The following is a 13,948-nucleotide window of genomic DNA, read 5'->3' as shown; positions in this document are numbered from 1 at the left end:
GAAAGAATTTAAAATATTAAATTTAAATAATTATTTTGCCTTTTATAATATATAATTATATTAATTGTATATATATATATATAAATGCACTAAATTGGAATTTAATACTAAGCTTTGAAGTAGTTTTTGTGTATGTATGTATTGCACTGTTATGGATATGAGTTGGTTGTATTGTTAGTTGTAAAGGATGGTTTATGGCCATGTACTCTGGGAATGTTGCTATTAATAGAATTATTTATAGCCATTGATAATTTGCAGGTAGGAGTTTATTGGCATTGATTTTTACTTAGCTTGCTATCTCTCTCTCTCTCTCTCTCTCTCTCTCTCTCTAAGTGTATGACTTAGGAGAAATGGCTTCCATAGCAGGTCATAAAAATGGGTTCATATTTGGGCTGGAGCTGGATCACATTTAATAGCTGTTGTAACTGTGAGGTATGTACAATAGATATACGTCATTACACTCATATCCTTTTATGTCATCCATAGATGATGCCCAATGCCCAAGATATCAGAAAGTCCTGCCAACCACAAAATTGTAGCTATATTGCCAAACTTGATGAGGTTAATCTACTGCCATTATGTCATAATGATGTCACAGTCATATCACCAAGATTGTGTTAACGAAACCTCTCATTAACAGACAGGAAATGTCCTTTTTATAATAGAGAATGTATATAGAGACTAAGGATATACCCTATGTAATGGATGTCTTTATGTCCTGTGTGTGATGTTTTAAGTTAGTAATCTTTTCCCTAAGGAACTGAATGAACATTGGACCTGCATGATAAACTGGGACGATCAGAGCCTCAGCTTTCATACTCTGTCATTTAATGTTTAGTGGTAGTGATATCTATTGAAATAGGACTGGTCCACTGTGCTATAATGATTCCCTTTTTATAGCGAGAAAGAGAAGACAATGTTGTTATAGACACTCTATTATAATGTGTTATTGTTTTTACTAAGAAAACCTTTAGTCTGAAAGAGTCCCTCATAATAATTTATTTCAGAAACAATATTACACTAAAGATTATCCCACAATATAGTTAGTATAAAGGGTGTAAGATAACAACACTGGATAACTGCTAATGCGATCAATTTACTCAGTAAAGATACTATCAGTAAAACAGGATGTGTACCTGTGCTATTGTTATCATACACATGACCAGGTTGTCATCAGAACACTTACAAGACATCTATATGAAAATCCTATGCTGTCAATAATCTCACATTCTTTGTAGAATGACAAGAAGTGACTATGGGGTTGGTTCAAGGAAGTTCTGATGACAAATCTCGACAATACCTTAATTATTTTGTCATATATTCCCAGTACATTTTGAGGTGTTAAATTTGTTTTGTTCTTTTAGTATGGAAGAGAAGTTTGTGAACGATTTTATTCATTGGAGGCTGGTTTAATGGCTAATGTCATGGTTTGTGAGGTGTAGCTGGTCCTGTGTTGGAAAGTGATAGCAAAGTATCGTAAAGGTGAAGATAATTTTGTCTCATGTATGAGAAAAGCAATGAGTAAGAAATATGGAGAGAAACCAGTTGCTATGGGGGGGCTATTTTTTAATAGAGAAAGGACAAGTTAAACTACATATAATGGTAAGATATACTTATATGTTTGTTTGTTTGTTTGTGTGTGTGTGTGTGTGTGTGGTGTTGTGTGTGGTGTGTGTGTGTGTGTGTGTGTGTGTGTGTGTGTGTGTGTGTGTGTGTGTGTGTGTGTGTGTGTGTGTGTGTTGTGTGTGTGTGTGTGTTGTGTGTGTGTGTGTGTGTGTGTGTGTGTGTGTGTGTGTGTAAATACATCTCTTTTTAATTTAGCCTGATGAATTTTCAGAGCAACCATTGATCTCAAGGAGGATATGGACAAAATGGCTCCAGTTTTATGATAAACCAGCTCTCTTATTTGTCTCTCTGAGTTTGTTAGCCATGATCCAGTAAGTGACTTGATAGATTATTATAAACACCTTGAAATATGTCTTTAGTATTGACTTGTCCCCAACATACAAGTTATATAATACATTATAATATAAGATTGGAATAAAATGTCTTGGATATAAAGGGTAACCTCAAGTCAGTGTGCCTTTATGAGAAGTCTTGTGTGTAAACCATTATATTGAAGTTTACATTATATTATGAATGCTACATTCCATATAAGGTAATTTATGACTGGGATTTAGTGTTAAATATCAATATGTATGTACGTGTAGATTGTAATAAGGATGTGCCTAATATATTCAAATAGTGGGTGTGGCTCAGTCAAATTGATAAGCATCTACAGCTGGTGTGAATGTCTAATTAAAATTAATTACACTACAAAAACTAATAGTCATTATTAATAATAAACTTGTATTATATTTAATTTTAGTTCATATGCTATATCAATTACATTCCTATTATTATAGGGGTTGGACCTACGTACTGAACATACTCATTGTTTTAGTACCATAATGCTGGAGGTCATTATCACTATGATATCACACCAGATGAGGTAGAATATCATGGATACTATACTATTGCTGAGCACTGGTTCGTATTGATCAACATCTATAGCGCATCAATTTGGACGAGACTGTATAAGTTGAGGGGGCGGAGTAGTTAATTAATGTTAATAATTAGTTTTGATTATCTGAAAAATAATTCATTATTATTATGTTGATGGCCACGCCTACATTATGTGTAACAACTCAAGTATATAATAAATTAATAACTGTTTAGAGTGTAGTTTCAAGGGCTTTTGCAATCCACAATGGCGGACAGAAAGAATAATAGACGAGCAAAAGTTGCTGAGAGGATACCTGCTGCGATCGACCAGAGTTCATTCGACTTAGAGAGTCCTATCATGCAAGGTTATCTTTTTAACGCTCACACGCGTTTGATTCCTTTAACAAACGCTACTTCGTCTTGTATCCAAAGTGTCTGGTCTATTATGAAAAGAAAGACATATTCGAGAAAGATGTAAAACACGGACACCTCGAAGTGAGTTACGCGTATAATGTTACTAACCACGTGTTATACATAAATCATTATATTTCCTTCTTAGAATCGACATGGTCACATGATACTTAACCGTGTCTATCTGACCAAACGGACAAGAACCCTCAAGGTGGTAAATACTGTTTCAATCTTCATATCCCAGATCGGCAAACAAAAGACAGTATGTTATGTAACATAGGCGCCATTCAAAAAGACCATATTAGGATAATTATAATCAATATTATAGTTACACACACAAATTAGAGTGGTAGTGAGTTCCGTATCAGTAACTTTGTATTGAAAATAGCACAAACTTGTATTATTTAGCCTTAGATTACATAATTGTCTTGGCTCTCAGAATTGAAAGCTATCAAAACATAAAATAGTAGACATTCCTAACGATTCCTCCTCTTATTTCCAGTGAAATATTACTAGTAAGCAAAACAAAAGATGAAAGAAGAGACTGGATGATAAAAACTACAACAACAAAAATCCTAATTTGTTGTCCCCTGATATCCATGTTGATCCAGACACGCCTTTACCCACCCGTAAACAAACTTCTCCTGAGACACCTGAAGAAGTACCAAATCATCTTCTTTTAGTGCCATCAACAACTAGTATGTCTCGTAATGTTAGCTTTGATGAAACCATACTTAATGTACAAGATGACCACAGTGGACTATGAAGATTCTGTTGAATTAGAAATGACTGATCTCGACAAAGGGTCTCGTTCTAATGATTCTTGCGAGACCAATCTTGACGAGGGGATTAGATTTGGTACTTCGTGTGATATTCAAGGTAGATGCTCCATCTCTTCAACCTATAGTTACATAAAATGGACTACTATTATCATCACAATGACAATGACCATTATTGACATCTAATTTATTATGAAATGAATATTATATCCCAATGCATACCAATCATAATAAATACATGTGTATGTGTATGTGTATATATATATATATATTATATATATAGCCAATAGAAAAGTATTGTTTGCTGTTTTGACAAAAATAAAAAACCGTATTTGCTGAACTAATTCTTTTACGAGAGACATTGATTTTATGTCAAATAGTTTATACATCTTGTATCTCCAATGAAATTGGACTAGAATCCATTTTGTCTTCTTTTTCTGTTGATTGTACTAAGCTAGGAGACGATGTTTACCTGATGCTGCTAATGGTTGTGGTTTTGTAGTGTTAGTGGGTGTGGTTTTGTGATGAGAACTTGCTGAGATAGCATCTGGTCGTGGGACTAGATTAGGATTCTGTGACTGAAGATGTGCCATCCAGTATCTCCTTTCTTTTCTATTACTGAACGCTATTAATATTTTACTATATAAAATATGAGCATGAATGATTAACATGAATGGATCGATTGTACAGTTATTATTGTATACAAGTGTCTATAAAATGTTTGTATCTAATATAAACTAATTATATTGAGTGGCATCATTATTTCCTGTACAGAACTACATCAAATTACTAATAGCTAGTTCTATATGTTATGTACTGATGCTTTAGATAAAGTATATTTTAACAGATGTGGCGGTAGTGTGTCATAGTTACATAGGAGATACAACAGCTGCCTGTTTGTGTTAAATCGACAAGCATCTAGTAATAATAAGCTTTGAATTTAATCCCAAGTTTTGAATGTTAAGTGATAAAGAAACATTAATTAGAGACTCAAGGATAAGTCTAGTATTAATTTAACTATGACCTTCTCGATAAAATCTAGATTTATAAAATAAATAAAAATCGATATATCTAGAAACACAGCATAAACTGTACGAGTAGTACATCAAACCACAATATTTTGTCCTCAAAATAAAGTCATAATATAATATCAGTTCAATTATAAGAGGTATATATGTGTATATACAATACATACTAAACATGTACTTCATACTGCTGGTGGAATCACTAATGCATTTCATTCAGACACAGTAAATGGATACTTGCTTAAACAGAAGGTTAGACAAAGCATTCATTTAGTTGAATGTATTGTTAACAGCGTAAACACTTGTGTTCCCATCAAAACCAACTGCATATGTTGTCTGTGTTGTTACTTTAGTCCAACAAGTGTCAGTAATGTTAAAGTAAGTGTAAGTAATGCTAAAGAAGGGACTAGATGCTATTACTGACACGATGTCTAAATTTAGGAAGGGGAGCAAATATTTAATGGTTGATATAAATTAATTTAAGACTCATAGCATATGTTGCTCTGAATATAATAATATACTAAGGGGAGTTATAAATCCTTTTTACAACTTGTTTTCATTAATTTTATGGCATATGCTGATACTATTCAAAGTTGACAAATTATCAAATACCAGGTGGCAGCTCATGTCTATTCATTAACCAGACAAAATCTATCATTATTTTTATTGAATATGAAATTTATGTTTTATGTCAAGTTCTATTAATTACCTTCTTTGATTAAAGGGATCAGGAAGATGCAAATTACAAACAAAATCTAACTCCAGCTGGTGGTTCATCAACCATTGTAATGTAGACGCCATCTAGTTTTAGTAATTTGAATTTTTGCTAAAAAGGAATGAAAATATAATTATTATATATAGATAAAAATTATTATTGTTTGAAAAATGACCATCATTTTAGAACTTAAAATACATTTTCAACAACTCTTAATTATATGAATTAGATTGTAAATTGCAAAAATCATTTAGTCAATTAAATTACTAAGAACTGGGTACTTAATGATAATATTAGCAGATGGCCTGCGGCTGTTAATCATTTCACACCGGAAATAAAGATACTATTCAAATCAATTGCTTGTTCATTTCTAATAGCAAATAGTAACTCATCACTAGCTAAGAAAAGAAATGTTTTGCAAACTTGTCATAATTAATGTTCTATTAACATTATTGCAGTATATGATACTACTAACTACAGAATACTCTCTACTTGTTCAAGCATATATAAAAATGCTAACAATTGTATCTTACCAATTTAGCTCTGGATCATCATAATAGTCTCTTTTATGTTTGAAATAAAGCACCAATTTGGGAAAGAGAACAAAAAATTTTTATTGAAGCCAGCCTTTTCACCTTTGGCCTGTTTGAAAAACCCGCCCAAATAGATTGGTCTGGTTACATCTACTCTTTCTAAAGCCTTTACTGCATCTGAGGATCGACTGTCTGCAGAAGAACGTCGAAATAAAGTTGACAGTTTAGCAGTACTTGTAGCAATACTGGACATACTAACATGAACTAATAACAGCTGCAATTTAATTGAAGATAGTACGGAATAAAGATATGCAGTCGAGTTATAATTTAGTTCAATGCTTGCACTTTTCGTGCAGTATTTACTAGATCTCATCACAGCCTTTTTATATCAGTTTTACATAATGCTAACATTGTGGAAAATTAACCCCCCAGCCACACCTCTTTTCTGCGCTAATGATTAACTTTGTCCGTGGGGCACTAACAGTCTACAAAAAGGGGGTGCTACGTAAGGTCATATATTATTCTTCGCTAAGAACAGAGTATTCTTCAACATGGGACAGGATCAATCGCTACCCAGACGAAAAGGAGCGGCCAAACAAAAACCAGCCGAATCCACTCCTAAAGAGACTGCATCAATACCAGCTCCAGCCCCTACCCCAGACAGCTCAAGTAAGATGTTCTCTCTTATCACAAGTTTCATAGTTTGTGTTGCTTATTAGAACCTGCTGCTAAGAAAACTCCAGTGCCAGAACCTGTTGATATGGTGATTACAGCTACTGCTGGTGACAGTGCCCTAGTGACAGTTTTTAAAGAGTATGTTACCATTAAATGGTGTTATCTATCATTAGACTTTGCTGTTCATCCATTTAACTGTATCAATTGTCCATTTCTTTTTTTCTCTATGCATCCATTTTGTTCATGTATATATCCATGATAGATAAAATTGGAGGCGGAGAAATATACTGTCTATAGTAACACTTCTACTACTGAGGATGCTGCTAAGGAAGTTGGTCGTATGTTGGTTGATGCTAAAGTGAGATGTTATTGTTTTAATGTTTATTTTTATACTTGTGTTATTTTCCTACAGTTACTCATTTTTTATGGCCAGCGAGGAATCAGTGACCAACAATAAATGTGGAGATCAAGTGTCTTTAGCTTATATCTCTAACAAACCCATTCTTGTTGCAGCTAGGAAACAGAAAGAGGAACTCACAAAGAAACTCAACTTTGGGCTGTAAGTAACGTCAGACAGTAGCCTTAGCTGTGTGTGTTAGAACTTAGGAAGAAATACAAAGGCTCAACCTCTAGTAATTAGGTTATGGTAAATGGCTTCCCATCTTTATTTAACCTTTCATAGTATTATAGACACTAACAATGTTAGTGACTTCAACATTTGGGAATAACCACCTACTTCTATAATGTTGCACGTTAGATAGTCACAACTGACAGTTGGAATATTTAATTGTGTCAATAAGTCTTAGTGACTTGGGAAATAACCACCATATTTCTAGTGTTCACACTTGATCATTAGATTAGTGAATATTGACATACCACATATAGTGTTAGTAGTAACGTATGCATATGTCACTGAGGTGTATATAAGTATATAAATGTCTGTAATTTCTGCACATTTGAAATGTTACCGAGTATATTCAAGCCATAGAGAAGTGTGATCTTAAATATGATTATTGGTAAAAAGAATTTTTACTATAGAAGATTAAAGGTTTCTGTGTGTGTGTGTCTCTCTCTCTCTCCAGCAAGTTGACACTTGACCAGTTACATTGGACTTATTTTGAGTCAAACCAACCTGATGATGATCTTCTCAATACATTTATCGGTCATGTCCACCAATATCAGAATCCTGTTACAGAAACTGTTGAAGCCCACATTGAGCTTCCCTAGAAGCACCAGCTCCTACACAACAACGTCGTATTCGAATGAACACTAAACTCCGAACACAGACTGGGTAAGAATGCTCAAGGACAATTAGATAGTTTATGTAATTTATACATTACAGAACTGACACCCCACCAGCTGAGACTGTGACTGAAACATTCTGGGAGCGCAATTTTGGAGGAGATACTGATAAAGTCAAATGGTTCCGTTTCCAACAATGTTTTATCTCTGACTATGATACTCAATTGAAAAGTAAGTTCTACAACGAATGATCTGTTTTGTCATTATCCTTTTTAGGTCTGTTTACTGATGAACACATGCCGTGGTTACTTGAGGAAGTCCTCCACATCAGTATTTTGGGGAGCTGATGAGATTTCCAAGGAACATTTTATGCAAGTTCGAGGAGACTCTGCAGAGAAGCATGGTTTCTGGCGCACTGTGAGACAAATTGCTGTTGAAAAAGTTAACATGAAAGAAGTGTTTAATATGCAGTCTACTGTACGTCTGACAGCTGTAGAAAATTTGGGTATGTAATAACAGACCTATGTACTATTGTCTATAGTCTCATTCTCAAACACACATGCTATTGTCTATAGTTTTTTCAATTCTCAAACACACATGCTATTGTCTAATCTCTCATTCTTGAACACATATGTGACCTGATTTGTAAAAAGGGACCACTTCTGTCAAAAATGTTTGTGACTTGATTTGTGAACAAACTACCATTAAAAGAACTCAAACATATCAGTTTTTGTATACATAGTTACAGTTGCTATATATATACTATATATATATATGCATAACTATTCTTTATGAATGCAAAACTGTTTTTTATATGTTTTTACAGTTTTCAAATGTTTTGACAGAAGTGGTCCCTTTTTTGCAAATTAGTTCACATATATTGTCAGTATTCTCAAACACACATATAAAATCTAGTCTCATTTCTAAGCATTGATTCTGTATTCTTATCTCGATAGGTAAATTCCAGAATCCAGCTGTTATCGAAGCTTGCTCCGCCTCCTTGAAGATCCCGATCCAAACATTCGTGCTGTAGCCGCAATATCTATGGGCCATACTGGGTATACAAGAGGACTTCATCATTGACCGCGTTGATAGGTCTCCTTAAGGACAGTGACCGCATTGTGCGACAGAGTGCTTGCCTAACCTTGGGAACCATGAAAGCTAAAAAAGCAATTCCCCATATTTCAAAATGTCTGGTAAGTTACAGTATTATTTTCTTTATTTGTTATCTCTTTGTTGCTAGGCGTAATGATTTTATCTCTGTGGTACGTGATGCTGCTCGCACTGCTCTTGAAAAGATGGAGGTCCCTGAAGCTCAGGAGGTTCTCAAAGTGCACGTGTTCTTGAAGCTGAGATTAAGCATCTTGAAGGCAAGATAGTACAAGTTTAGTTGTCTCCAACAGTTGTATCTGATTATATGACACAAGAACCATTATACAATCAATAATAATTACCTATTGTGTACTGCTGCAATATTGTATTTAGTTTTAGATTTTTTAGTTTAGGTTTTTAGTTTTTGTGAAATCCAATGATTTTTATTTCATTAAACCCACACTTAACACAGATGAACACCAGACCTTTAACCATGAGCAGCTATAAAAGCATTATAGTACACATTAACTACATTCAGTGAGACATACCAGTAAACTGCTCAAAAATGAAACATATGTTTGTTTTCCAGTAAACAGCTCATATTGAAGCAGGATTAGATCGTACTGTGTGTACTGAGAAATGGTTGTCATAGCTACCAGGACCAGTAACTTCTATTTCCACAATATGACAGAAAGACTAACCATAAGAAGAAAAACCAAATTTTGATTTCAGTTCTTTTGGGGGCCAACCTTGGATCTGCTACAAGACATCCAATGACATTATCAAAGCCTAGATTTGAAGCTATTATTGAAAAGCAGCTGCCATCGTGTTCACATTGTTAGGAGCTAATGGGCATAAGTCTCGAACTGGGCCTGATAATATTAGTGGTTATCAGAACCAAAATTTAAGGGTGTTATTATACCTTCATATACTGTTAAAGGCTGTCTTTAAACCTCTTGTAATTTATCCAACAAGTGTCCTTGAACTTTTAGCATCGTTGGGGGTGTTTCTTATAGTAATCTTTTAGCCCTTTATTACGAATCAATTAATTTATGGGAGTAAACAAAGGACATCATACCTTTAAGAGTCCCCCTTCTGACTTCGTTGGATATCGTGACCACCCCAGAGAGCACCCACTCCAATATACAGTCCATGGTCTGACATTGCCTTCATTTTTTTTTCCATCCACTTGAGGATCAACCAAAGCAGTTGGAGAACCCACCTACAAAAGAACTATATTGTTATAACACAGAGGTAATATAGGTACCAGGAAATCAGCTGCTTTCAAGAATAGTGCTCCGTATTCTGCTGTGACGGAAGGATGAGCTACCTCAATAATTAAATGTGGGTGTCTAGTGAGGTATAAATAAGGTTTGTTACTTGAATGACTCACTTAGAGTGACACTGAGTCAGATCAGTTAAGATCAAATGATTCTGGGACTTTATTTTTCATTTTCTCAATAGTTCTGTTCCATACAAATACTACCTCATAACCAGATAATTGCTAATCTCGTCAAACAGGTATTGCCCTGAATAAAACAGATTATAAAGGAAAGGAGGACTCAGCAAATTCCTCACCAAGACTCCCAAATCCAACAATTCCCACTCGTCTAACATCTTGAGCCATTTTGGACCATGCTTTGTTCAGCCACACCTCCATGGTTGAGGTTGCCATGGTAACTAACGTTAGCAAGATTTACAAAGTGAGTCAATATGGCTGAGAAGATCACTGCTAAAAAGCTGGCTAAAATGTCAGAGGAAGATAGAGCAATGTATCTGGAGCAACAGAGGATTGCTGAAGAGGAGGCTCAGAAGAAAAAGAAGAGATGCTCTCCAGATTTTTGAAGATAAGTTATCTAAGGAGGAACAGGCCACAAAATTAAATCTAGTCAAGTTACAAGAACAATGGCGAAATATCATGAGAAAGAGTAAAAATAATAAAGAAAGAAATAGCTATTCTTTGTTTTTTTATAGGTAAGCTAGAAGAATTGAAGAAAGATTGTCATGTTATGAAGGAAACATTTGAACGAGTTATTGATCGGAAGGATGCTATTATTCAATCGTTATCAAAGGACATTGAAGAAGCAAATGAACAGTATGCAAAACAATTAATTTATTAAAAATAGGAGCATAGCATTAATATTAGTAGTTATTACTTGATATGCCACCTTCAGATATGATGTCGCTTTGAGGAGTCACTTGCAAAAATGTTGACGAATTATTGAGTGAGTTTTATGTTTAAACTTATTAACAATGAAGAGGACTATCATGCAGGTTTTCAACAACGGAGAATTCAAGATTTAGAGAAAGGCTTCCAACAGGACTTGACCGATTTGAAGAAAGAGTTTGATACTGAAAGGTTAGCTAATGATCGGACATCTTTAAAGCTGATTATTTTTCATTAGAGAAGCTACAATTGCACGAAATGAGCAAGAAATGCGAGATCTGCATGATATTCTCTATGCTATGGAGCTGAGATTTACAGAACGTGAGGCAGAAGCTCAGCAAGAGTTTCAAGGACTAGTGGATGAGCTTAAAAACAAGGTAAGAAGTGTAAGATATGATATAGGTTGGTAAAATAATTACGTCAAAAAATTGATAATTCATATTTTATATAGAATCTGGAGGAAACTCATGCTCTCAGTGCTCAGAGAAAAGCAGTAACTGGATGAATTGTGGGATGAGTTTCAAAAGGTAGTTATTATATTAGGCTCTTGTCCATTAATGGAATGTCATACACTTTTAATGGAAGGTTAATATACTATATCTTGGAACTTAAATGTATTGATTATGTATTGAATAGCAAAGGTGTCTATTGCTAGTATATCAACCACATTGTTTAATATTATAATAGTAGGATTTAATTCATTCTTTATTTAGGAAACTAGACAATACAAGGAGAATACTGAAGAAAAAAAAGCTGAGGTTTGAAGCTCTCAAAAAAAAGATGAAATAAATGCTAAAGAAATTGCTAAACAAATGAAACGATTGAAAAAGCTTCAGGTTTGGATAACATAAAATAAAACAATCTTTTCTAGTAGTCAATATATAATGTAGGATACCATAGCTGATTTAAAAGCTAAGTTAAGTTCTAATACTAAAGAGACAGAGGTCAAACTGACTGCAATCAGAACAGATAGAGAAACTGTTTTAGCCCCATTTCCATGAGCTCAAAACAGAGATGATGAAGTCAAGAGAGAATGAAAGGTAAGTTTGAGACAAATATTGACTTAGTCGAATGCTTTGCAGAGCTAATCTCACTAAACTAACTTTACAAAGTGATGCTTCTATCAAAGAACTTCAGAGACTAAAGGAGAAGGTGAGAGGAAAATATGTATAAGAAAATCTTATCAAATTCTGACATTTCAGGGAGAGAAAATACTCAGATTAGCAGAAATGTGCCGAAAACTAGAAACCGAAGAAGAAAGGTTATTAATAATGCAGCCTTCACTGCTTCATCTCTCTCTCTCTCTCTCTCTCTCTCTCTCTCTCTCTCTCTCTCCCTCTCTCTTTAGGTTTTACCATTTTATTCCACATCTCTATCCTCAGATGAGGAGCAGCAAATAGCAGTATTCAAGAAAGAACCACCAACAGAGACATTAGCTGAAGTGAGCCTTACAAAGATGAATATAACACTAATATACTATAATTAGTAATTCATGAGTATTCAGCATTAGAGAACTTCTGGAAACGCTACAATAAGGTAAATACTGGTTGTTTGTTATCGTATATGAACATATATATTAATTGCTGTAGGTTTTACTGGATACTATGGGACTGGATCGAGAAAAGAAGACATTGGAACATGAGAATCAAAAGCTAAGATTTTATTGAAGCAATACCTTGATGGTAAATTAAAGTAAACATGTTAATATACTTGCTGTTCTTGATTATAACATCTAATCTACTTGATATTCTTGCTAAACAGGTATATCAGTGAATGATGAAATACTGAGTCAAAGGAACCCTTTATTAGTTGTCAATAGCAACCAAAGACCACCTCAGTAAGACATGACACATGGAGTAAATGAGATGCTCATGTCATTTCTTTATTCACATGTTAGGTTGTCAGTACCAGTGGGTGACTACAGAGTGAAACCAAGATCTCCAGCAAATATTACAGTTGTTGAAGCAGCTCATGTTGTAAAAAATATAAAAACTTAATAGATTCCAGCACAACTTGTATGGCAATCAGTTATGTTAATATTTAATTGTTAAATAACAAAAAATGTAAGGTATTTTGTTTACAACAAGTTTGTGTTGATACTGTTAAATTTATTATTTTTCTTTATCTTCAAATGCACCACGTCTTTCCCTCTGTGCTCCCCTGATACTCTAATGATGGATATTGATTGATACTAACTACCTAATATTGAGTTTCTATTTGAACAGTTTCTTGATATCTATATTCATTGATAGAGTAAATCTCATAATGTGAGAGAACACCCTATAATTTAGTATATAATATACTTTAAGGTAATAATAGAATGTATCATTACCTCTCATTCCAATCTTTGTTCATACTCAGTAATGTATTAGAAATATGTACTGTTGATAATGTATTGTCAAATACTTGTACATAAGTACATTGTTTAGCTTAAAATGAGTACATGGCTTATCATGGCTTAAAAGAAGAATGATGAATTAATAGAATTAGTACTGTTCTAGTTTGCTTAAACTGGACTAGTTTCATTCTTAAACTTTAAAGTTTGAATAGTTATTTTTTAACTCACCGATGGTTCACTATCGTTAATGAGATTCATGATCAGTACAATCGCGCCCCACAAGAGACTGAAGACAAAATCGTAAGTACATATAAAAGGAAACCAAAACAGTCATGAGTGCCAGTGTGTTGTGGGCCAGCGTTCTGCAATGCATCAGACCTCTGAGATGGTTACCAGCATACTCTACGGAGTATCCGAAAGGCCGACTAGGATAGGGCTGGTAGTCTCCCTTTAAACGAGATGAGGCTGGTGTATTTGTAGTTCCCGG

At 34.2% G+C, this 13,948-nt stretch overlaps 2 protein-coding genes across 2 annotated transcripts; one reads left to right on the top strand and one right to left on the bottom strand.

Moving 5' to 3' along the window:
* Window positions 1-9,553: 9,553 nt before the first annotated feature.
* Window positions 9,554-10,583, bottom strand: LOC121391556 (putative L-aspartate dehydrogenase). The gene is given in 4 exon segments (XM_041523142.1): window positions 9,554-9,652; window positions 9,702-9,767; window positions 9,770-9,828; window positions 10,535-10,583. Coding segments are annotated over 4 exon segments (273 nt in total).
* Window positions 10,584-10,669: 86 nt separating this feature from the next.
* Window positions 10,670-13,120, top strand: LOC121391555 (dynein regulatory complex subunit 2-like). Its single transcript, XM_041523141.1, is given in 19 exon segments — window positions 10,670-10,780; window positions 10,782-10,884; window positions 10,931-11,051; window positions 11,131-11,165; window positions 11,216-11,315; window positions 11,362-11,500; window positions 11,575-11,619; window positions 11,621-11,650; window positions 11,837-11,959; window positions 12,014-12,109; window positions 12,111-12,163; window positions 12,206-12,275; window positions 12,326-12,383; window positions 12,470-12,568; window positions 12,610-12,659; window positions 12,713-12,779; window positions 12,782-12,805; window positions 12,885-12,960; window positions 13,021-13,120. Coding segments are annotated over 19 exon segments (1,500 nt in total).
* The last annotated feature ends 828 nt before the right edge of the window (window positions 13,121-13,948 follow it).

This window comes from Gigantopelta aegis, unplaced genomic scaffold, assembly GCF_016097555.1.
Source record: "Gigantopelta aegis isolate Gae_Host unplaced genomic scaffold, Gae_host_genome ctg2640_pilon_pilon, whole genome shotgun sequence".
Lineage (NCBI taxonomy): Eukaryota > Metazoa > Mollusca > Gastropoda > Neomphalida > Peltospiridae > Gigantopelta > Gigantopelta aegis.
Note: the sequence above shows the minus strand (reverse complement) of the source record. Positions and strands in the feature narration are given on the sequence as shown.